The sequence below is a fragment of the Vanellus vanellus genome (genome assembly GCF_965231255.1).
Source record: "Vanellus vanellus genome assembly, chromosome: 1".
Taxonomy (NCBI): domain Eukaryota; kingdom Metazoa; phylum Chordata; class Aves; order Charadriiformes; family Charadriidae; genus Vanellus; species Vanellus vanellus.
Window position 1 is genome coordinate 193,566,923 of NC_138905.1, and position 23,030 is coordinate 193,589,952.

The 23,030-nt window shown below is 37.6% G+C and overlaps 1 protein-coding gene across 1 annotated transcript in view; it reads right to left on the minus strand.

The window, feature by feature from the left end:
- Nucleotides 1-22,028, minus strand: part of COG6 (component of oligomeric golgi complex 6) — a 56,968-nt gene extending 34,940 nt beyond the window's left edge. The window contains exons 1-8 of the mRNA XM_082482202.1: nt 21,890-22,028; nt 21,110-21,253; nt 20,743-20,814; nt 17,663-17,721; nt 4,191-4,302; nt 2,193-2,275; nt 1,875-1,945; nt 630-723 (exon numbers count right to left, since the gene is read on the minus strand). Of these exons, the coding sequence (XP_082338328.1) occupies nt 630-723; nt 1,875-1,945; nt 2,193-2,275; nt 4,191-4,302; nt 17,663-17,721; nt 20,743-20,814; nt 21,110-21,253; nt 21,890-22,015 (761 nt within the window). The 5' untranslated portion in view covers nt 22,016-22,028. The remainder of the gene's footprint in view (nt 1-629; nt 724-1,874; nt 1,946-2,192; nt 2,276-4,190; nt 4,303-17,662; nt 17,722-20,742; nt 20,815-21,109; nt 21,254-21,889) is intronic.
- Between the last annotated feature and the right edge of the window lie 1,002 nt (nt 22,029-23,030).

A 23,030-nucleotide genomic window follows, 5' to 3' on the forward strand; every position in this document is an offset into this window, starting at 1 on the left:
TACAGTGCCACCTCGTGGTTAAGTTATCTCTACTAAGGATCATTTCATTTATGTTACATCTCTTCTGAGACAAATTCTGAACAAGAACTAAACAGTAGTATACTTTATATATATATATACACACATATATATATAAAAAAGTACCCCTATGCTTTAGAGGCCCATATGTAGTAGATTGTTTGTAATACATTACTGTACAACTCATAACGGAAGACATTCCTGCTACCAGAAGCACTTCAGTAAAAGATAATTAGCCTTTATCAATTTTTTACTTTGGGAATTTAAATGAGACAATCACATGCTTTGGACAGCATTTTTTTCTTCAGAAAAACCCTGCAAGGAGAGCGGCAGAAATTTACAATTCCATTTAGATTAAAATAAAAACAGTCTGACATTGTATTTTAATTAGAAGCCAGTAAGTTGGAAAAAGTCCAATGACGTTTACTGTACCATGTCAAAAGACTTCTAAAATTTAAAGAAGTTGAAATATGGTTATTTTTATTTTTTAATAAATCTGACACAGGACTAAATTCCCACCATCCTTGGCACTGTAATTCATGCCCATCTTTACATTTTATAGACTGGAAATAGTAATTTCTGTTAAGAGATAATCATGAACATGTACTTACTTATACAGGACAGGCCTATCTTGTAAGGCTTCCATGGCTTGAGCAAGAACTGGAGAAATGTCACATGATTCTTGTGTCAAAGTCCTGCATTCATCTATAAAATATCAACACAGATAAAAGCGCATTCTTTACACTGTAATACCTTTAATAACAAACTGTCAAAAAAGTAAATGAGTTAAAAACTCAAAAAGTTTTTGATTTTGAATTGAAGCCTTCAAAATATGCTACCTGGCTTAGTTCGTGTTAATGTAATTAAATTTCCCCATAAGCAGTACTTCACTATAAAATGGATGTCCATCACAAATTTCAACAATAATAGAAGTTAAAGGAAGCTGTTTGCGCCCACATATAAACGTTAAATCACTCAACCATCAGAATTCTGTCAGCCTCCTTTCGAACTGTTTACCATATTCCAGGTAAACTATTAAGAAAAAATAGATCAAGTATTTAAGCAAGCTGTGGTTTTTGTTTTTTGGTTGGGTTTTTTTACTTTGATCACATTAACTATGCAATCCCGTATATTCCATGCAAGAACGTGGAAATCATATAAAATAAATCAAACATCAGCATAAAAATTAGTAATTTTCATTAGGGTGAAACCACAACCATTATTTGAGGTTTCAGCATCCACTGAAGAACAGCTAACAAATATATCACATTGCACCAGCTTTTTTTTCACAAATCTTCCTGGTCAATGTCTTAGGAGAAGAAAGTAGCAACAAAAAAGCATGTACATTTTACACTATCAAGATGTTACATCGTGCACTGATGCTTGGATCCAGAGCACGTAGTAAAAAAAATGATCACTTACTATCATTCAAAGAGCATCCTGGTAAAATAAGATTGAGTTTTTTTCTTTTTTAAAGGTAATAAGCCACTCCTCCTACTAAACTAGCTCATACCACCAAATCATCAAAAACAACTTCCCTGTAACCTGCATGAAAATTAAATGAAATACACTTAATTTGCTTAGACTACCAAACTGTAGTAGTTGTTCTCTGTGGAAAACCATCTAAAAATACAAATAAATAATAGACTTTTACAAACAGAGATGAGATTGGCCCAAAAAAAAGGAGAGAATTTCCAATTAACTATTTAGTTCACAACAAATTTTTCACTAAGAAGAAAACCCAAAGTCTTGTTAATAAATCTTGGAAAGGATTTTTGCTGAGTTCAATCCACATTAAGGAATTACAGGAATCATCATAATAATATTCATAAACATAAAAACAGTCTTAGTCCTACTTTGAGTCCATCTGTAAAGTCGTTCATAAGATGTCTCTTGCAGTAAAGCCATCTGTTCCATAATTTCCAAGCTACAAGACAAAAAGATTTTATTTGCAAATACTGTTTTGGGTACTACTAGCAAAGGCATGTGGAAATCAAATAAAACACACCATTATTAAAATTATGAACATTTAAAAATACGTTACTATTTTGTTTTTTGTGTTTGTTTTTTTTTTTTTTAAATAATAATAATAAGAAGTAAAGAATATGTCCTTGCTGTAACTTCTGCTTTTAACCAGTAAATGGTCATCTTGCATTCATTTAAGTAGCACTCACCCCGCCCTTTGCTGATTTGTCCGGAGGAGAATCTTAACATCATCATGAATTTGCTTTACTCTTCCCAAAGCCTTGAAAAAATCCTAAATAAATTAAAAAAAAAAAAAAAAAAAAAAAAAGAGAGAGAGAGAGAAAAAAAGCCGTGTTTAAAAAACAATTCCTCCTCCACCACCTCTTACCTTTCATTTCACCTTAGGACCCTTAGGATTTTTTTCTTTCCCATTGCATCACGCCTCTCTTCCACAAAAAAAAAATTAATAGCAGCAAAGATGTGTTTTTAACCTGTCTTTTATGTAGCGGGTGTGTTTTACATTTATTAGTTAAAATTTGGCACGATTTTGAGGACCTTACCATGCATTCCATCATCTTCTCCACATTAATGTTAGCAGCTAAAGAGCGAAGTAAAGCATTGGAAAGTACAATGACTACAGGCTGGTATTTTTTGTTTTCATATCATGGGGTAACAATTTCAAAGAAAAATCAAACATTTGCAATAGACTAGATAAAGGTTTTCAAGGACAATCTTTCTCCTCTGAGTAACACAGCAGCAGCGAAGGAAAAAAACCCTAGAAAACAGGCACATATGGCAAAAAAAGTTATTTTGTTCCTGTTTTAGAGAGCAAATGGAAATCGACTAACATTTTCAAACACCTCTTATTGTGAAGTCATCTTTCAAACATCATGAAGGGGACTAGAGAATTTAGATATCACTGTTCTATCTTTTGTGACTTGAATACAGTTTGCCTCAGGAAAGCTGAGTTTCATTCTGGCTGAAGTCTTGTGAAAATATGCGTATTTTAAGTGAAGTAGGACAGTGATTTAACCTACTGCCTTGCATCAACTGTGTTGAAGGTCACATTTACAAAACCCCAAATCACTCCTACTTCAGGAAAAAAAAAATTGCCAAAACAGAAGCCTGACTAAAAATGTTTTAAGCACGCCAGTTGATTCTATCATAGGGGAAAAGCGCACACATGATTTTACTGAAGTCCGCCATTTCAGTAGCACAACTAGGATTATATCTCAGTTACTTCTGCACATTTTTTAGACAGATCAAAGTATCAAAAAAACTAATCCTTTTTCTGCTGTGAACGAAGCACTGAATAAATGGCACAGCATTGCTGTCATTGTTCCCTGCAACGTGTGCGTTTTAGAAACCTGAATGTTCTTTCATGGTAATAGTTCGTACAAAAGCATACGGCAATTACTCAAGTGCACAATCATTTAACACATTCAATTTATGCTTTCATTAGCACTGTTTATGGTTATCTGTTCCATGTCTTTAATAATGCTATAACTGCAAACAGGATGCCTGTGGAAATGAGATGGTATGTCTCAGCAGGTAGTCTACATTTAAGTGAAGGTTTCTATGCAGCTACAACAATAAAAATCTATTAAGTGTACTCAATTGTTTCATCATTCAGTTTGCTTTTACTGCAGAACAACGTGCCTTCTTATTCAAACCATAAACATATTCAAAAATTTGTTTTGGAAGGTGGCTAAAAGTGAATCAGCACCTAACATCTTCATCAACCCAATAATAATGAGGGAAAGTCTCAGCTTACATTGTTTCAAGTCACTGAATACCTATATACATGCATATACACAATGCCCACCCACATGCACAAGGACTGTACTAGATATTACTGAGGCGCTGCAAATTTCTCATTTGCTTTATTTGAGTGTGATAAAGTTTTAAAACATCTTCACTGAAAATTCAGACTTCATAAAGATCTTTTTAAGTGTAGAACCACACGATAGCTCATTTGCCCTTTATGCTCATTACACAAACTAGAATTTAATGTTGATTTCCTTTCCTGTTACTTGAATCTTTCATCACACATTTCAAACTCATCAGAAATTCACCACTCTGTTAAAAGGTACATTCCTCCATAAAAAAATTAAATTACAAACTGCTAATAAGATCTCATGTACAATTCAGCTAGGACGCTTCTACATTTTAGTTCAGGGCAAAGCTTTTAATGTTCATTGAGCTACCTCAGTAATTGGCTCATCTTTTGTGCCTCGAAGGACGTTCATTTCATCTGGTGTCAGTTGGAATTTTGCTATGAATGCATCTGCAACTTGTGCTTTCATTTCTAGTCTCTGGCTGTAATAAAACAAAGTGAAGAGGACATTACCTTTTTATGCTTATCTCAGATTTATTTCGCTATACGTACTTTTGGAAATATAATTAGTATTAGAAATAGGTGTTATTAAATTCTAATAGTATGTTCTTGCCATCAAAACACTTGAGTTGCATCTTCACATACAATTTTCTAATAAGCTTACACAGATTACAGAGTAAAGACAATAGAAAGGTAAGTTAGCACATTTGAAATCTACTAAGTTCTTTAAAAAATATTCCTTTAGTGTTTGTATCAAGTTCTCTAATTGATATACTTTGTGCTTGTACAGTTGTGATGTTTGCAGTTATTTCCTTTCAAATACATCAAGGAAAGAATGGGGTTTCAGGTCATGCTTTCAGAGAGACACAAAAAGCTGTAGTACCCAAAATGAGAAAATCATCATTAGATTAATCTACTTTTCTGTAGAACAGATCCATTTCTTTTTAACAACATACAGTTGGGATACAAATTTACTAATCTCACAAGCAATCAAAATGTAATGGCTAATTCTCTTGTTCATTACCCTTCCTGAAATAAACACAGCAGGGATGTAATATTCGAAGCATCTCGTGGGCAACATCGTTTTGTTGCACACACCTTACAACCACAGGACCCAAATGAACACTTTTATTCCACAGGAAGGGCCTAGAATTCCTGTAGCAATGGAAAAATTGCTCAAACTGTGGCTTTAGCACACAGCATTCCAGGAAATAAAGACTACTTTTTCGGGACATTGAGAAAACGCTACTTAGTTATTTGTAGAAGAATAAGGCTCAATTACTTTAAGACTATTTCAGCTTCCAATGTAATTACTGCAAGATAAATACACTGTTATTTATAGGGTGGTAAGACAGGCAAGTACACTCCTAACACCGACTGCAATAATTAAACTTCCTTGTAAGATCAAAGCTTGAAAAGTAAGCTTTTACTTACTTACTTACTACTTCTCTACTATCCAACTAGTGTCTGGACTGCATTCAGCTGTAAGAAGCACGGAAAACTGGCTTCCCTTCTGTAGACATGGATGGCCTTCCCATCCTGCAGTTCCACAAACGCTTTTAGAGATCAGAGGAAGTCTTTGGCAATTGTCAGTGCTCTATCATTCTGAACAGTGAGGAGGAGGGAATATAAAATCTAAGAGTGTTTTAACAGTAAAATTTATGAAAAACAAAGGGGAAAGCAACCAGCACTTGTAAGTTACACAGAAGACACCTAAGCAAAAAGGAAATCCAAAACTTCTTATCAGTCTCCACGAAGCTGAATCTTCCTCAGGGAAGGAGCAAGACTGATGGAGGATAATTTTGGCCAACTAAACAGGCAATGACAGCAGAGGTATTCATGAAAAAATTACAGCACTTTCAGTGAGCTACCACCAGATTGCTTGGAAAGTGAGGAAGAACAGGGAAGAAATCTACAGAGGGAGCGCTCAAGTGCGCATACACAGCTTGGAAACAAGAAAATGCAGGTACAGGAAGAAAGGAAAAGTATTTTGAAGGGAGGAAAGAGATTGAGAAGCATTATGATGGTTTGGCAAGGAGGTGGAGTCAGTTTTCTAGCACAAGGAATAGGGCATGAGGAGAGAGATTCAGGAGAGAACGGAAAGTAGCAAAACACTCTTGGGGCAGAGAAGGGAGATGTGTGAGGTCTGAAGGGATTGAAGCTGCCCAATCTTTCTCTTCGAATAACTTTGTCCAAGTCTCTTGTATCAGGGTGAGAACACACAAGACTATCTTCAAACCTAAACAGATCTGGCACTGTTTTCCAGCCCCACTGGTAAGTTTTTCTGATACAGAAAGTGTGGTAGACCTCAACACAGTGGAAGAATGGAAGAACACCAGTTTGAACACATTCAGTAGATATTCACCACGAAGATTAGGTGATAAAATCTGAAGCGAGGAATCGATGCTGTAACTTCAGCTGGAGACAGAGGAAAAAATACCAAGAGAAGCTGTCTACAAAACATACTCACGAGAATTAAGACAGGACGATACCAACAAAAGAGTGGTTTTAATTAAATATTAGGCTTGTGAGAGATTTTCTGATGATAACTACATCATTCTCCCAACACAGATGAAAGATGGATCAGGTCTTCTCTGTAGTAATATATTCTATCATTGCATTGATACCTGAGCCATGCTGCTTAGGCTGCCTCAGCCGTTCCAGCTCACCCCTGCCCTGTACTGCCCTTTCCACTGTGCCAGAACCATTGTTTATACTATCATGTAGTGAATCGGACCAGGGAACAAATCTGGCAGGAAAACAAACAAACAAGTTTTTATTTTATTTATTGTTTTGGGGGTGGAGGTTATACGTATTCTCTCATTCAGTTTACCACAGGCCTGTACTAAGGGACTGTGAGGTACTAAGTTCTGTGCAGGCACCCTCCCTGTACTAAGGGGTGTGCAAGCCCAGCAAGTTGCCAGAGGCAAGGGGGCAATGACTACTTAGTTCACTACTGCTATGAAACTGCTCATGAAAATTATACTTCAGAACTGTTCTGAGGTATAAAAAGAAGTCATTTCAATAGTCAGTTACAAAAAATAATAATAAAAAATATTAGGACCCTACCCTCTCATCTCCCCCCAAAACCTAAAGGCTTCATCACTACTCAGACTGAAAATTAGGCAAAGACACTAAAAATTTTACCCAATGATGGTGTTTTCAACAGCGCATTCCTGTTCCACACCACTGTGATGAGGAAGTCTAATCCATCAGTGTCACCATCATTGGATTTGGCTAAATCAACAGACAACGTAATTTAGTGAATTAACTTTATTTAATAGTTGCTCCAAGTTTCTCCTCTTGTGATGGAAATCTCAATTTAATATAAAACCACAAAGCTGAAAAGACTTACATTGGATTAACCCTCACTTTAGGGATAAAAAGGAAGGTAGAAAGAGACTGGAGAAAGCAAATGCAAGATCTTCAGTTTCAACTCAAACAGGGTCTCCCACAAACACAAGAGCAGATGAGATGTTGAGAAACTCTTCTGTTCTTTGAACCCATGTACCTCCTAAGTACTCTTACAGAAGCTATCCATTTACTATTGTCTGCTGTTCTTCAGATTTTTTGAATGGACACTTTCATCAAACTGGAGGCAGAGAGAAGTCTGATTTTAAGAAGTGCAACATAACAGGCATAACAGTTTTTTTCTGTTTGCTTTGCAGATTTCTTGGATCCAGGGTTGTAGATTTTCAAGGAACAAGGACCAGAGTCAGGAACTGTACAAACAGCATGCTCGTTAGTCCGCTCTGGAATTCTGTGCGCCCTTTACTCCTAGGATTATAAAAACGAACACTGGCAGAACATCTCACTACTCAACCTCTCTCCTCCTGCAAGTGCTCACTCTGCACAGTCCTCCCTTCGTTCCTTTTTTGCTGCTACAGAGAACAAGGCTCAATCAAACATTGTGCTTTAAAGCCATTCCCATCCCTGGCTGGGTCTTTGGCTAACACCTACTGTAACCACTCACTGACTCAGTCTACACACTCCCATTAATTAATTTGTAAAAAACAGAGTCAATGTATTAAACTGTAGCATACTGGCAAAAGTTCCACAATGTAAACACAAAATAACAGCCTCAAGGTGGCAGCAATGTTTCATCTATCTTTGGCAAGATAGGGATTCAGAAGTGGTGAGAAACATCGACCGTAAACCTAAAAGCATGCAACTGAATTTTGATACAGCTATTTCTTTTCTTGAAACAGAGCAAGCTACTCTGTTTCAAAACCCAGGTTAGCCACCTCTACTTATGCTGGCTATGAAAGTTGTCTTGACTATCAATCTGCATGAGAAAGAGATCCTGTATCCTAGCTGCTGGATCAGGGAACAAAACAATTAAGTGCTAGGTATCCTTAACTTCTATCTGGCAGTATACAGTAGTAATGAGATACTATACATTCACATAGGTATTTAATTTTTTATATATATACATACATACACTTATTTCCTCAGACATAACCTAATGGATACTTAACTAGAATTTAATCGATTTTATTAAAGCAGGGAAACATTAAAATATCACTCAAGTTTGCTATAGTTATTTCACTGTGCTAAGTCCTATGCAAAACACAATGCAGGTAACAACAAAAGCTGGAGTAAGACCATCTAACATATAACCCACAACAATTAGTACCTGTGCACACACTTGGTCATTTCAAGACCCACTGGCCTTTCTGTAAACATCATAATTTCTAAATTGTGTTCTAAGCAAATGCAGTACAGCAGAGGAAAGGCCACACTGTGCTGTTATCCCAATGCTTTTTTTTTCTTTTTCTTTTACAAAAGTTATCCCTGCATAAAGGAACAAAAGTAACAGATCCTGGGAACATGGCACTGATGCAAAGGGGGAAGTGCCAAGCGCTGGTAGACTTTGGAGCTTGGGCGGGGGACGGGACTCTAACAAAGAGCAATTTCCCCAGTTTTATTCGTTTCCAGGGAGACAGAATTCTTTTGCAAGAGAACTCAAAAGGCTGGGAAAACTATGCACTTCATGCACTTTTCCCTTGAATCAAATACAAATGCGCACTGTTTGTTAGGATTATCACCTAGACAGCTCAAAAAATGAGGTGGAGGAAAAACAAGCTTTTCCAAAGTTTAATTTTATCTTGCCAGCAAGTACAGCATAAAAATCTGCTAGCTTCCTTTACCTAGGACGAGTCACAGCAGCATGTTCTGAAATTACTTTCAATTTCTGGTACTGAGGATTCAACACATTTTTAAAGCCTCAAAAAGATGGAGTATTTCTAACTCATACTGAAATAACAACCATCTTTAGCAGACATGTATAAATGCTTTTCAGTAGCAGCTGGAAAGATTATTCTTCTGTGACAGTTTTTGTGGAAGGCAAATAGACAAGACTATATAACAAAACATTTAAACACAACTAAGTGTTAGGAAACCATTCTTAAGCATAAGTACCAGGCACAAAAACGCATTAGTAAATGTTGAGAACAAATGTTTTTATTCTACATTTTGTCTGTCAAACACATCTTTTATTAAAGGAGAACTGATATACCCTGAGAAGGTATTCAGTGACCAATTTCATCTTAGAATTTAATTATGAAATTTTCTCCTTAATTAAAAAAATAGAAAGGCACAGAAAATCATAGTGAATTGTCTAACGTTCCCAGGATACAGGAAAATAGCAGCAGTTAGTGAGATCTTATCTAGAAAACAGATCACAATGATGATCATTTGTGTTCAAGAATAACGGACTCCCATTAGACCAGAGCTAGCAGAATGATCATTGGAATGGAGAACCTAATTTACAAGAGGAGAAGGAGGAAGCTCTTAGGACAAAATGAGAAAACAGCCAACTGATATCCAAGAATTAGGTTGAAAACTAGGGAGAGGCTTTTACTGGAAAGAATGAGCTTTTCAGGTAAGTGCTCCAAGAACAGCAACACATACAAAATGCAAAAATAATTAACCAGTTCTGTGTTGACTAGTTGATGAGTTTATGAAAAGTGACCATGCAAATGATAGCTTGCAGCAGGAGAGTGGACTTGAACTTAGAAGGTTTCTCCCATCTGTAATCCCTATCTCAAGACACCTAGCCTGCAATGCTGCAGCCCTGCCATATAATACATTCTGCTCTAAAAATAAATAGGTAAAAATCAAAAAGGCTAAATCAAATGTTTAACAACAGAACACACTAACTGCACTGAAATGATTCAAACCTTGCCAAACAAATTACTAAACACTAGTTTACAGCTTTACACGCTGTAAATAAACTCACAGATTTAACAATTTTCTACTTGCATACAAATCAGCCTTCCCATAAAAATCATTGTTATGTATCTACAGAATAGTCTGGATAAGCAATTTTCACATACAAAACTTCACAGCAATCATGTAATATATATACTTACTAAGTAAATCACTGTTTAGCAATGGTTAAGATACAAAATATGGTTTCTAACTTGCAAACAGAGATTAAGTTAAAAATTAGCGTATTTCCAGCAAATTGATTCTTTTCCATCTTGTAGAGGTGAGCTAGTTGATGCTGTCGTACCAAACGGACTGATATCTTCAGCATATCTTTCATACAATCTGATATAAAAACATTTGAAAGGGGCCTGGCTTAGTCTAGCTTCAAATTTATCATCAAATTTTAAAATTTTGCCAAAGGCATGAAAACACCACACTGTTCTCTACATCCACCTGGAATAAAATCAGAACAAAAGAGCTTAACCAGCAGCAAAAGAAGAACTAAATCAGATAGTAGGAAAACAATAAAGAACGAAAAATCAATTTCCAGGGAAGACCATAGGCTCTCTGTTCCTGGTCTTTTCTTCTAAGAGCAGATCAGACAGACATCAGTCCATCAGGAATGGTATCACATAACTGATTCTGCACTTCCGATGAATATTTCTCAACCTGTAAGAGCATGCCCCATTTCATACTGATCAAGAATACTGACTCAACGGAGTACATGGCTGCCAGTCAGAAAAGCGGGCAGGAAATAAGGCTTTGCACTTTCTCTGCTGGTCATGGCCAGAATGAGACAAATTAGGGTTGTTTTGTTTTTTTTTTTCTTCGGATCCATTTTAGATGTTCTGATTCCTGTGTTATGCCTTGTTACTTCTCAGCATATGCTGATGAAAGAAAACCTCTAACCTGCTACAAATATTGCTGAACTTCCTGCATCATTTCCAAATTGACTATGACGAAAAAGCTATTTCTTAAAAAAGAAAGGGAAAAAAGCACCACCATGAGACAAGCATGAGAAATCTGTAGTGTAGCACTACTAAAGCAGATGTTCACTAAGAAACATTTTTCCTAAGACTTTTGACCTCGTATTGAGCACACAGGTGACAGTCAAATCACTCACTCAACTCCCAAGAACTGTGTTTGTTGAATTTAAATAAAGAGCAAGTCTGAATGTAATTCAATTAAAATAAAGTACACACTGCTGCATTCCTAAATATGTTTGGGAATCATATTTAATGGTATTTTTAAAAACTGGAACAATCCTAGTGCTACAGAATCTGATTTTGCAGAATCAACGGAACTAATAAGGACTCTGACATCAAAACACACCTTTTGCTCTTGTTTGAGAATATAGTTCATAGAAGCTAGCAAAGCAAGACAATGTGTAAAGGTGTTCAGGTGCATAACCTCTGAAACTTTAGCCTGACTCAAAAGAATATCTGTTCAAGCCATTTCCATTCCCATTCTTTCAGACAGTTTTCAGAGTATGGTGGTCTTTACTTCCAGAAAACTACTTCTGACTCTCATCAATTTTCTATTTCTGCAGGCTTATTTTCTGTGATCTCCCCAAGCATATACACACACACTAACATAATCACTCTTATTTAATTTTATAAGAATTAGTATTGTGACTATTACCTTCCAGTCTCTTTCTTCAGTTGTTAGATCCACGACTGCCATTTCTGGCTAACCTCAAATACAATCTTGCACAATACCTTACCATTAAGTGGCTGGTAGGACTACTATGAAGCCACGCTTCTGGCATTCTGCATACTGAATATAACTGAACCGTTATTTCTCTGGTTTAGGAACTACTGAACTCCAGGCCAATTCAAGGTGAAGTAGTTTAGTATTGCAAGTAGGTTTTTAGCCTCACACAAAGAAAAAAAGAACTAAACTCGGGTACAACAAGAGAACAAGTCACAGGAAGCTTTTCTTAAAATCTCACTTAAAGGAGCAAGATCCTTTTTTTTGACAGCCTATTAGCAATGGCAATAAACAAACCCACATCTTTAAAAACGCAGCAGATGTTGTTTGAAAACAAACTAATCTCCTCATTACTATACATAAAAAGCCTAATGCAACCTGAAAGCAGTATTAGTGTGCTTAAGTAAATGTATAGAAATCTACTGAAGATACTGAAGTGGAAGTGGATTGTTAACAATTCACAGAAACTGCCTAAATGAACTACCTCAGTTTTTCTTTATTATCAAAATTTCTTATGAAATACATTAAAACAAACATTCTATTCAAGCCTACATTGCGGAACAGCAATAAATTAACCTTATGTTATAGAGAGATGGGTTGAATGGTTTGGACTACTTTATTTCACACTACATGATTCTATTGAGTTGTCATAAGTCTCAATTTTAAGGAGAGAAGAGGAAAAAAAACACTCTAGTACCTACGTTAAGCAGATTCCATAATTTAAATAACATGAAGGGAAACTGTTCTGCTTCTAACGTACAGAAATTTTAACTAGTGCTTATAGAGAAAATAAATTCAAAACAATCAACCTAATCGACCAAAGAAATACACGAACTCTGATGTATTCACAAATATAAAAATGCAATTGTAGTAATGGAAGATTACTTTTTTAATGTTATTAAGTAACATACTCTATTTAGCATTTATGCCAAATCAGGTCCAAAGCTCAACAACTAAGTTACAAGAAAAACAATTCTGCAAAGCAACAACCTAAGAATGCAGAAGTTTTAACTTAAATCTGAGACGAACATCTTATTTCCTATCCCAGCTACTTAAACAAGCTTCTCAACTCACACATCTATCAACATAGGAAGTCCCAAATAGCTCATCAGGATTACCTACAGGATACTGCAGGCAGACCACTGTACCTTCAAACCACAAATTTGAGAGACTAGGATGACCAAAGAGTTCAGGTAAGAAGCTTCGGAAATTGAAAATCACCTTGAACTACATCTAATTGTATTAGTGATAATACAATGCAAAAACTACTTAGCATAAGAAACCTAGAACCCACACAGAACCACCAACACAGCCATTCCTTCGCAAGCACTGCAGAAGAGAAAAAATACATGCAAGGAAGGAAGCATGAACAAGCATTCTTACTTAAAATGTTCATCTTCATACTCAAGTTCCCATGGCCACTCTGCATCTTTGGGAAACTATTCTTCACTGCTATCATGCAGTTCTTGATTAAAAAAAGCAACCAACCAACCAAACACCCACTACACAGTTCAAATGCCACATAGGGAAAAATTTTCTGAAGAGATATTTACATTGGTAAGGTCAAAAAGTGTTGCAGGCTAAGAAAATAGTTCAGCTACTATTTCAATCTTCCCTTTATTTGCTTTGTACAGCTAGAAGAATAATGTTACAACTCCAATCAAAAAGACCTTAGCTATCAACTTCTTTCTCCGGTTTTGAAGTGAACATTCTGTTCTTCTAATTGCAGTTTGCTTTAAATTATAACATCTTTAGACAAAATTTATGTTCCACAAGAACTGACTAGGCATGAAGAGGGTCTACCCAAGCCAAAGGTTCCACCTGTCATTTAGTGAAAACAGTCTTTAGACTACTACAGAAAGACAACTAAACATCTTTGATCAAAGCCAGAGCTAATGTATTCTAAGAAAATCAAGCGAAGTAAATAAAAATCTGTGAAACACTAACTCAGATATTTGCCTAAGTAACTTTCTATCTTCATCTTATTAACCAAGTGAAGACAGCCACCCATTTTCCCTAAAATTTCAAAAACAAAAATAAAAAGTTTTAAAATTTAAATCCCTTATTACAATAAATACACTAAATGCATCTGAAAGTTTACTGTCTCCCTTCAGTTTTAGAACACTGAATCAAATCATAATGTTTCCCTCCTATGAAAAAATGATCGGCTAAAGTAAATCAGATAAATGAGAAGTATAATAGAAGACCCTTTTTTTTGACCAATAGCTTGCATAGCAAATCACTTACTTCAAACCAAAATAATATCTGAAGTTATTTTTTAAAAATGGCTAAAAACCGTGAGAATCAAGACTTCATATAGTACTCAGTGAGAAGGGCAGAGTCAAAATAACTTTCCTTAAGGACACTGTAAACAAGTGGTTTAGCAAAATGATGGATGTATTATCTCTGCTATAACAAAATGTTCAGTAACTCTCATTATATAATTATATAACTATCATATAACTATTACTATTTTATGGCACGGGGGTTGGAACTCGATGATCTTCAAGGTCCTTTCCAACCTAAGCCATTCTATGATCCTATGATTATGAAAAAGAACACAAATAATGTCGAAAGGAAGAACATAAACACTACCCTGAAAAATAAAATTAGTTAAAAACACACTATTACTCAGTACTGATTTAAGAACTTAACTCACAAATACTGTGGTACATAAAATGGATTTTTTTTAAAATATTTTGATGTTACATTAAAAAATTACACAGAAAATTCTAGTATAATGTGCTATTCAAATACAAATTCCCACTATCTTAAACTTCAAGAAACTTCTACCCAACTCATGCTTTCTTGTGAAAAGCCTACCCTAAAATAAACAGCTGGAAGGACCAGAGAGAGTAGAAATAGAAATTGGGGACTGATGAAATCTAAAGATGATTTCTATCATTCATAATAAGAAAAGAGACATCTTTTTGCAGGAAGAACTCTAAAAAATTACTGCCTTCTTTTAGACTAACTCCTCTTGCTTTACAGTCATTGTTTCAATTGCCTTCTTTTTGAACGGGTCCAGCTTTCATCTCTGCATTTCAATCAGCATTTTAGGACAACCTTCAGAAGACAGAGAACCCATGCCCTCCCAGTTTCACCATTTAGTCTTTTGTTGGATAAATGTTACCTGTTAAGTTGAAGAAATCAGCAATTCAAGACCTGCATTTTGTCTTGACTGCTGGCAAGATTTCAGCTTTTCAAGGAACCCCTAACATTCAGTAGCAGAGGCCTCTTCATGTACCTGATGTAACCAAAGCGATGCATCACAAGAATCAGTCGTTTAACGAGTCAAAAGAAAAGGTGACTCCAATGTCCCACACAGGGAAAAAAAAAGAAAATCTTTTGCATCAATTTTTCATAAGTTTAGCCAGGAAAAAAAAAAAGTTTCTTAATAAATGGCACTGTGATTCTTCCATAAGCATCACACTGCGAGATCACAAATACTGTTTGGCTTCTGCTAGTGGGTATTTCGTATATACTTACAAAATAGCCTTACAAAAGAAACCTTTTGCCTACATGTGCATTCTGAGGTCACACAGACCCTTAGATGGACAGGCTCCTTCCTAAACTTTTTTTCCTCCTCACACTAGGGAGATGTTCTGTCTCTTAAAGGAATTAGCTGAAAGTCTTTTAAGTAAACTATTGTGTGAGTAAGGACTATATTGCAGAAGTACTGACGTATGGTTTGCATAATCTGCTTTAATGGATTTTAAGGCCAATTAGACATATATAATTTGGGATTGGTCTTGGTATCTTCTATTCTGCTTCATAACAAGGAATCAAAGCAGCTTTCCTTTTCTTCAGACTCCGAAAGATGACCACTTCTCTGTCCTACTACTTCACATACTTGGATTTAAAATAACAAATTTTCTAAGACTTGACTCCTGCTCACTTAAAACTGTGACTTTGCTAAATCCTTCATTTTATAATCAACCAGTATTGTATTTTACACAGTTATTCTACATTCAACTTTTAAAATATGCATAGATTACACTCTAACCTCACATTCAGATTCTCACAGGACATAATCCACCTCCTACCGAAGTCCACAACATGAACCTACTAATTTTGAAAGTGCACCCAGAGCTATCCAAAGTCATAACTTCTAGTAGAAATTTATCACTGGAAATAATTATTTCTAATCTCCAGTGAACTGTAAATAATTTTCAGAAGAAAGCTCATAAAGCAAGGAGATTCATTCTTCTACACTGACAAAGGCTAAAGCTGTAAAACCACATGCCCTAGACATAAAAATGATAAAGATTACTTGAATCTGTCATAGGCTATTATCCATTTCCCATTAATAAAAATACTGAAAAGAGCAAAATACAAATCTTTTCTTCCACAACAAGCTGGAGAACCAAGGGAAAAAGTAGTCTGTGTTAGGCTTATTAAACATCACTTATGTATTTCCTGGTCTCTAAATTGGTGATATATGGATTTGATGGATGGACCATGTGGTGGTTAAGGAATCGGCTGGATGGTCCCACTCAAAAAGCTGCAGTCAATGGCTCGATGTCCAAGTGGAAAACTGTGACGAGCGGTGTTCCTCAGGGGTCAGTACTGGGACCGGTGCTGTTCAACATCTTTGTCAGCAACAAAGCGGGGTCAAGCGCACCCTCAGCAAGTTTGCCGATGACACCAAGCTGTGTGGTGCAATTAACACACCGGAAGGGAGGGATGCCATTGAGAGGGACCTGGATGGTCTTGAGTGGTGGGCGCATGCCAACCCACGAAGTTCAACAAGGCCAAATGCAAGGTCCTGCACCTGGGTGGAGGCAATCCCAAAAGCACAAACACAGGCTGGGTGGAGAATGGATTGAAAGCAGCCCTGAGAAGGAGGACTTGTTGAGCTTCTCATCCACCAACACCCACATGAGCTGGCAATGCACACCTGCAGCCCAGAAGGCCAACTGTATCCTGGGCTGCATCAAAAGAAGCGCAGCCAGCAATACTGTGTCCAGCTCTGGAGCACCCAACATAAAGAGGGACATGGACCTGCTGGAGCAGGTCCAGAGGAGGGCCACAAAGATGATCAGAGAGAGTTGGGGTTGTTCAGCCTGGAGAAGAGAAGGCTTCTGGGAGACCTTACAACAGCCTTCTAGTACCTGAAGGACGCCTACAAGAAAGTTGAAGAGGGACTTTTTACAAGGGTATTTAGCGATAGGAGGAGGGGTAATGGTTTTAAACTGGAAGAGGGCGGATTTAGATATCAGGAAGAAATTTTTCACTATGAGGGTTGTGAGGCACTGGAACTGGTTGCCCAGAGAAGCTGCGGAGGCGCCATCCCTGGAAGCATTCAAGGCCAGGTTGGATGGGGCTTTGAGCAACCTGGCCTACTGGAAAGTGTCCATGCCCATGGAGGGCCTGGAACTCAATGATCCTTAAGGTCCCTTCCAACTCTAACCATTCTACGATTCTACTTCACAGTTCGCTTTAAAAAATGGCAGAGTAGGTTATAAGCCAACTTTCTGTTCCGACATACAGCCCCTGAACAAGAGAGTGATTTCCACTGAATATGAAGCATTAACAAAAAGCCTGTGAAACTGATGAGACACTGAGTAGGTACCTAGGTGTTACCAAACACGATAACTTACATTATCAACTGACATTAGGTAAAGCACATCCACATTCAATGTGTTGTACCACTGTAACTGATTCTCCTCCCTAAAAAGGCTATTTTGATGACAACAAGCACTAACACCTGTTCTTTTTGTATCCTTTCATAATAAACTAAGACTTCAGTATTTTTATTCCAAATGAGCTACAAACACAGACATTGTAAAAAACAAAGTACAAATACAAAAAAACCCGAAGTCATTACTCAGAAATAAGAGTGGCAGAATCAGATCCAAAAGAAAATTCCATCAGTACTGTCATGTCTTCAAGAAATAAATAAGGTGGTATACGTACTTTTCTGCCTGGAGTTTTGTGGTTTTTACTATCAAGTCCTGAGTTTGTTCCTTTGCTGCCTAGAATATAATTAGAATTGTTAAGCATGTGAAAAACACAAACATATCAAATATATTACTCAACCCTTAAAATATATAACGCTTTTGAAGCTTTCTGACAATAAGCAGTTTAAAGAGTGCACTTCTTGAAACAAAAGGCTTCCTGAAGTTAGTATTCATTAACTTTTCCTGTTTTCAGGCACGAAAAAATAAATTAACATCCTTAACCATATGTATTTTCATCTTTATATATGTTTATATTCACAGTTTTTAAATTTATATTTAATACAAAAACATTATGCATTCAGTTTGGAATAATATTTCAAGTGAAGAGGTGGAAACAGCTATAACGATATTCTGTGTGAATAATTTCAGGACTGTAATAGGTCTAAAACATGGTGTTTGCCAAAATGAAGATGCCAGTCTTGAAACCCATGAGAGGTCTAGTGCAACTATATATATGCACTGATTCATTTCAGTCTTTCTATCTGTCACGCTACATCAGTTACAATGCAAAAGCAGTCAAGGTACAGGAACACTTTGAAAGGTGAAAGAAGGACTGCAACCACTCAAGTGCAACTTCAGTCGTCAGAGATAGCCTGAGCTGTTCCACAAATATAGACAGCGGGCACCACTGAGCTGCCAGTTGCCAAATTTTCTAAAGGAAACTACTATGGACTAGCATGCAGATTGAATAAAAACTCAACAGAATTTACTGAACATTTAGTAGTTCCAAAATAATTTAAGATACCTTGAAGTTTTTATATCTTACATAAACAATAATATTTAGATTTCTCACTGTATTTGTATTTTAAACTTTTTTTTAAATAATATTGATTTTCAATGCTTCAGTTTAACAAAAAAAGACTACTACAACAGAAGACTGGACCTGCACTATTCAGTATGGAAATTTGTTAATTCCAGACTTTCCCCCCTGGCCTTTCTTCGGAGTTGTAGATTTCAATGAACCAAAAAGACAGAAAAATAAACTTGGTTCCTTTCCAGTACTTTCTGGACAGAGGTACTAATTGCCAAGAAGAATGCAGCACAGCAGAAAGGAAGGAAAAACTGTTTTTCTGGATCTGGGTAGACACAGCAGGAAGCAGGTTTTTGTTTATGTGAATTCAAATACATGCCAGATACTGTTATTATTGTATGGATGTACTGTAAGAGCTTACATCTAAGCAAAACAAGGTAACTGGCAGAAAAGTCAAGACATGCCAGAAAAATCAGAAAGCTGATATTCGATGTTTTTTGCAGATCCGAAACAGAAATATTTTTCTTTTCCTCCCCACCTCAGCAAACTAATTAAAACTTTCATTATCCTTCAACCCCACTGCTTTATTCCATTCCAGCACTTGCCTCCTTCCCTCTCTTCCAGCCCTTACATTTATCAAGTCACTGTCCTGAAATCAGATCTGACAGTATCTGGTTATTTAGACTGTATGGTATTATAAACTTACAAAATAAAAAAGGTTAAAAGCTTTTTGGCTTATCAATATATAGTCCCTTTCATATCTTGCACTTGTTCTGCTCTCTTACTACACTGCTCTCCTAGCACACTCTTCTGCCTTATATGCTATAGAACCTCCTCTTTATTTCTTCTATTTGCTCTACTTAGTTCATTTTTGTCTTCTTATTCAGCTTGATCACATACTTGCAAGTCTTCATGTTCTACTACAGATAAAATACCAGAGTATTTGACAACTGTTCATGGGCTTATTAACTTACCTTACATTCATACAGACAAAGAAAACACGGGTTGAACTGAGACAAGTTACAAGTTCTACAGTGCTCTAGAGGAAACCTCCTGTGGGGCACAGAATAAAACTACCTACTGACTTTAATAGAAAAAGAAATCACTGCAGGGTGGCTCTACTCTGGGAAAAAAAAAAAAAAAAAAAAAATCACAGATAGTTACACTTCATGATCTAAAGCCAGAAAAGAGCAAAAATCTGCATGGACACTTGACTCATTTCCACATCTAAGAGATTAATCAAACAGTTCCTGAACTGCACTAGGGAATACATCCACATTAACAGTGTTCAAAGAGATCTGAGACCTCAGGTGCATTACCCACTGCCTTCCAAAATTGAAAATTAAGTACTGCAGTGGGCTGCACTGTACGCTCACACTTTTTGGAACAAGTTCATCAAACTACAACCAATCTTATGGGAATTACATACAAGGACTATGAAACCTATTCATCTAAGTAGGGGGACATCTAAAGTCCACACACACACACATTAGGAGGGGGAAAAGCAATTGTTTTCACAGGATTTTTTAGTGCAGGATTTTCGGTCACATACTCTAAATTATGTGCTATATCCAGAACAGATTTGGTTTAGCAAAGCATCTACACTTCAGCATCCATAACCTTTTAAACTCATCACTGTATTGAATATTGAACTTGAACACTAAACCCAAGACAGATTTAGTAACATATTACAAAACAGAATTTTTTATCCCCCTAGGATATTATGGATACAAGATTAGTATGAAACAGAATTGGTTTTGTTGCATATGAGCATTTTGAGACAATGTTACGAAACAAAACCAATAGAATGAAGATGGCACACTAGATTTCTCTCCCTCTTTCGATTACAAGATACTTTCTTATGAATATACGTGAGGTATTTATATGAACACATAACTCAACACATGTACTCAATGAGAAAGGCACATAAATTTTAAACAGAAATACGCAAATGTAATTAACCCTCTCATCTCACACACATCCAATCTAATAAAATATTTTCTCTCCACTCACGCACAAATGGATATCACATTGCTATTCTCAAAATAAGCTTATTGCTCCATTCTGAATGGAAATTTGGAAGAAATTAAAATGAGTTCCTCAATACATTTTCTAAATAAATAAAAAGAAACATTTTAATGTCCTAAGGTAACATAAAACGCATACTATGGAAACACCTCAGTGTCACTGTTAATCCTCCAAAATAACTATTTATCCTTTTGAAAAAAAAAAATAGTTGCACCTCAAAAGGAAAAATATACAAAGCACATCTATTTATATATTACCTTCAAACGACTGGACATATCTTCACAGCAGCTGCTCATCGCTTGCACATCTTCGTTTATACTCTCAAGCTCCTAAATAAGTTAAAATAACAGGAACTCTGTTTTCAATCAGAAATGCCATGCCTTGGCCCAGCTTCATCCCACCAAAATGAGATGCCCAAGTTACAGGGATTTTTATCTGTTTGAAACATCACTTCTCTCTGTACAAGATTTTTATCAAATGAAACAAACAATGACACAATTTTACTGTAAAAGTGTATTTCCCTTGGAAAGTCAAAATCTCTCTTAATCCTTTTTTCTTTTTTTTAACTTTAAATTACACAGCAGTACTCCTGCAAGCTCGCTAGTCACACCGCAAAAACGCTACCTCTTTAACTTGCTTGAATATGTGAACAAATTCTTCATTTATGGCTAAGCTTCGTCGTTCAATGTCTCCACGCAAATTTCTTCGGGTACGCAAACTGTTTTCAACAAAAAAGCTTGAGAGCGCCTTGAGTGCTTCCAGCATCTCCTAGAAAATAAAAAAGACCTTAAGTTGCTACACACTTACAAAGAAGCAGGTTACATAGTCTATAACCATCCTAAATTCATGGGTTTAGGGAAAAAAAAAAGAAAAAACAAAACACCCCAAACCCTACTATGTGGTTTTAGAGGAAAAAAAACTAACCAAACACACTCCAGATCAGTTGTTAAATAACTAAAATTGCTGAGTCTCTTTTCTTCTCGTACAGCACACAACTTTGGTTATTATTTTTGAATAGCTTTAATCAGTAAGATTATATTCGGTTAAATTATGACCTTTCTATAGCCAGAAAACATTTAAATCAGAAAAAGCTTGATAAGTGCCCCCCTCCCCCCCGCCCCGAGCTAAGCAATACCGACCTCCCTACGACTTGATGGGAACGAACAGGTACGTGGCATGTCGCCGGAGGAGCAAACCCGAATTTTACGTTTAATTAACGCTGCAAACGTCAGGTTGCGGCTCCGCAGCGGAACTGAGGGTATGACAGGGCTCCCATCCCAAATTCCGAGCCTATCGGGGCTCGCAGCCCCTGACGCCCCATCCGGCCGATTCCCCGCAGGCCGCTCCCCGCCGGGGCAGGCCGCGGCCCCCCGCCTCGGCCCCCTCAGCCGCCGCTCGTCCCACCTTGTCGTTGTCCAGGCGAGTCTCCAGGATCTTGTTGAGCTTGCGGGACAGCGGGTTGCTGCCGGGGGCAGCCGGCAACCCCGGAGCCGGGACAGCGGGCGGCGGCGGCGCGGCGGTGTCGGCCATGGCTGCGGCCCTGCCCGGCCGCCCGCCCCCAGCGCCGCGGGGTGACCGTCTCCGGCGGAAACGCAGTCCCGAGACTTTGGTTCCGGCCCGGCCCGAGGCGGAGGCCGGCGGCGGCGGGCTGTGGGAGCTGGGCCTTTGGTGCCGGGTACAGGGTGGCGCTCGGGGGAATAAATAAAAGATTTGGGGTTGGTGATAATGAAAGAGGGTTTACGGCCTGGTGCCGGGTAACAGAACAGGTGTTATTTTAAACAAAAATGCAAATGGGATCGTGCAGTGGTCATTGCACGTGATTGCAACTGGGGTTGTTCAGCCTGGAGAAACCGAGGCCAAGGGGAGACCTTATCGCTCTCTACAACTACCTGAAAGGAGGTTGCAGCGAGGTGGGGGTCAGTCTCTTCTCCCAAGTAAGAGGCAATAGGACAAGATGAAATCATAGAATCATATAATGGTTTAGGTTGGAAAGGACCTTGAAGATCATCGAGTTCCGACCCCCCTGCCATAGGCAGGGACAACTCCCACTAGACCAGGTTGCCCAAGGCCACGTCCAGCCTGGCCTTGAACACCTCCAGGGATGGGGCCTCAACAACCTCTCAGGGCAAGCTGTTCCAGTGCCTTACCACCCTCAAAGCGAAAAACTTCTTTCTAATGTTCAATCTGAACCTGCCCTCTTCCAGTATTAAAGCCATTCCCCCTCGTCCTATCACTACGTGCCCTAGTAAAAAGTCCTTCCCCAGCTCTCCTGTAGGCCTCAAGTTGCACCAAGGGAGGTTTGGACTGGATATGAGGAAAAAATTCCTCACAGAAAGGGTTGTCAAGCATTGGAACAGGCTGCCCAGGGAAGTGGTGGAGTCGCCATCCCTGGAGGTGTTTAAAAGACGGGTAGATGTGATGGTTAGGGACATGGTTTAGTGGTGGTTTTGGCATTGTTAGGTTGATGGTTGGACTCGATGATCTTAAAGTTGCCTTCCAACCTAGACACTTCTAAGATTCTATAGCAGTATTTATTTCATGAAAT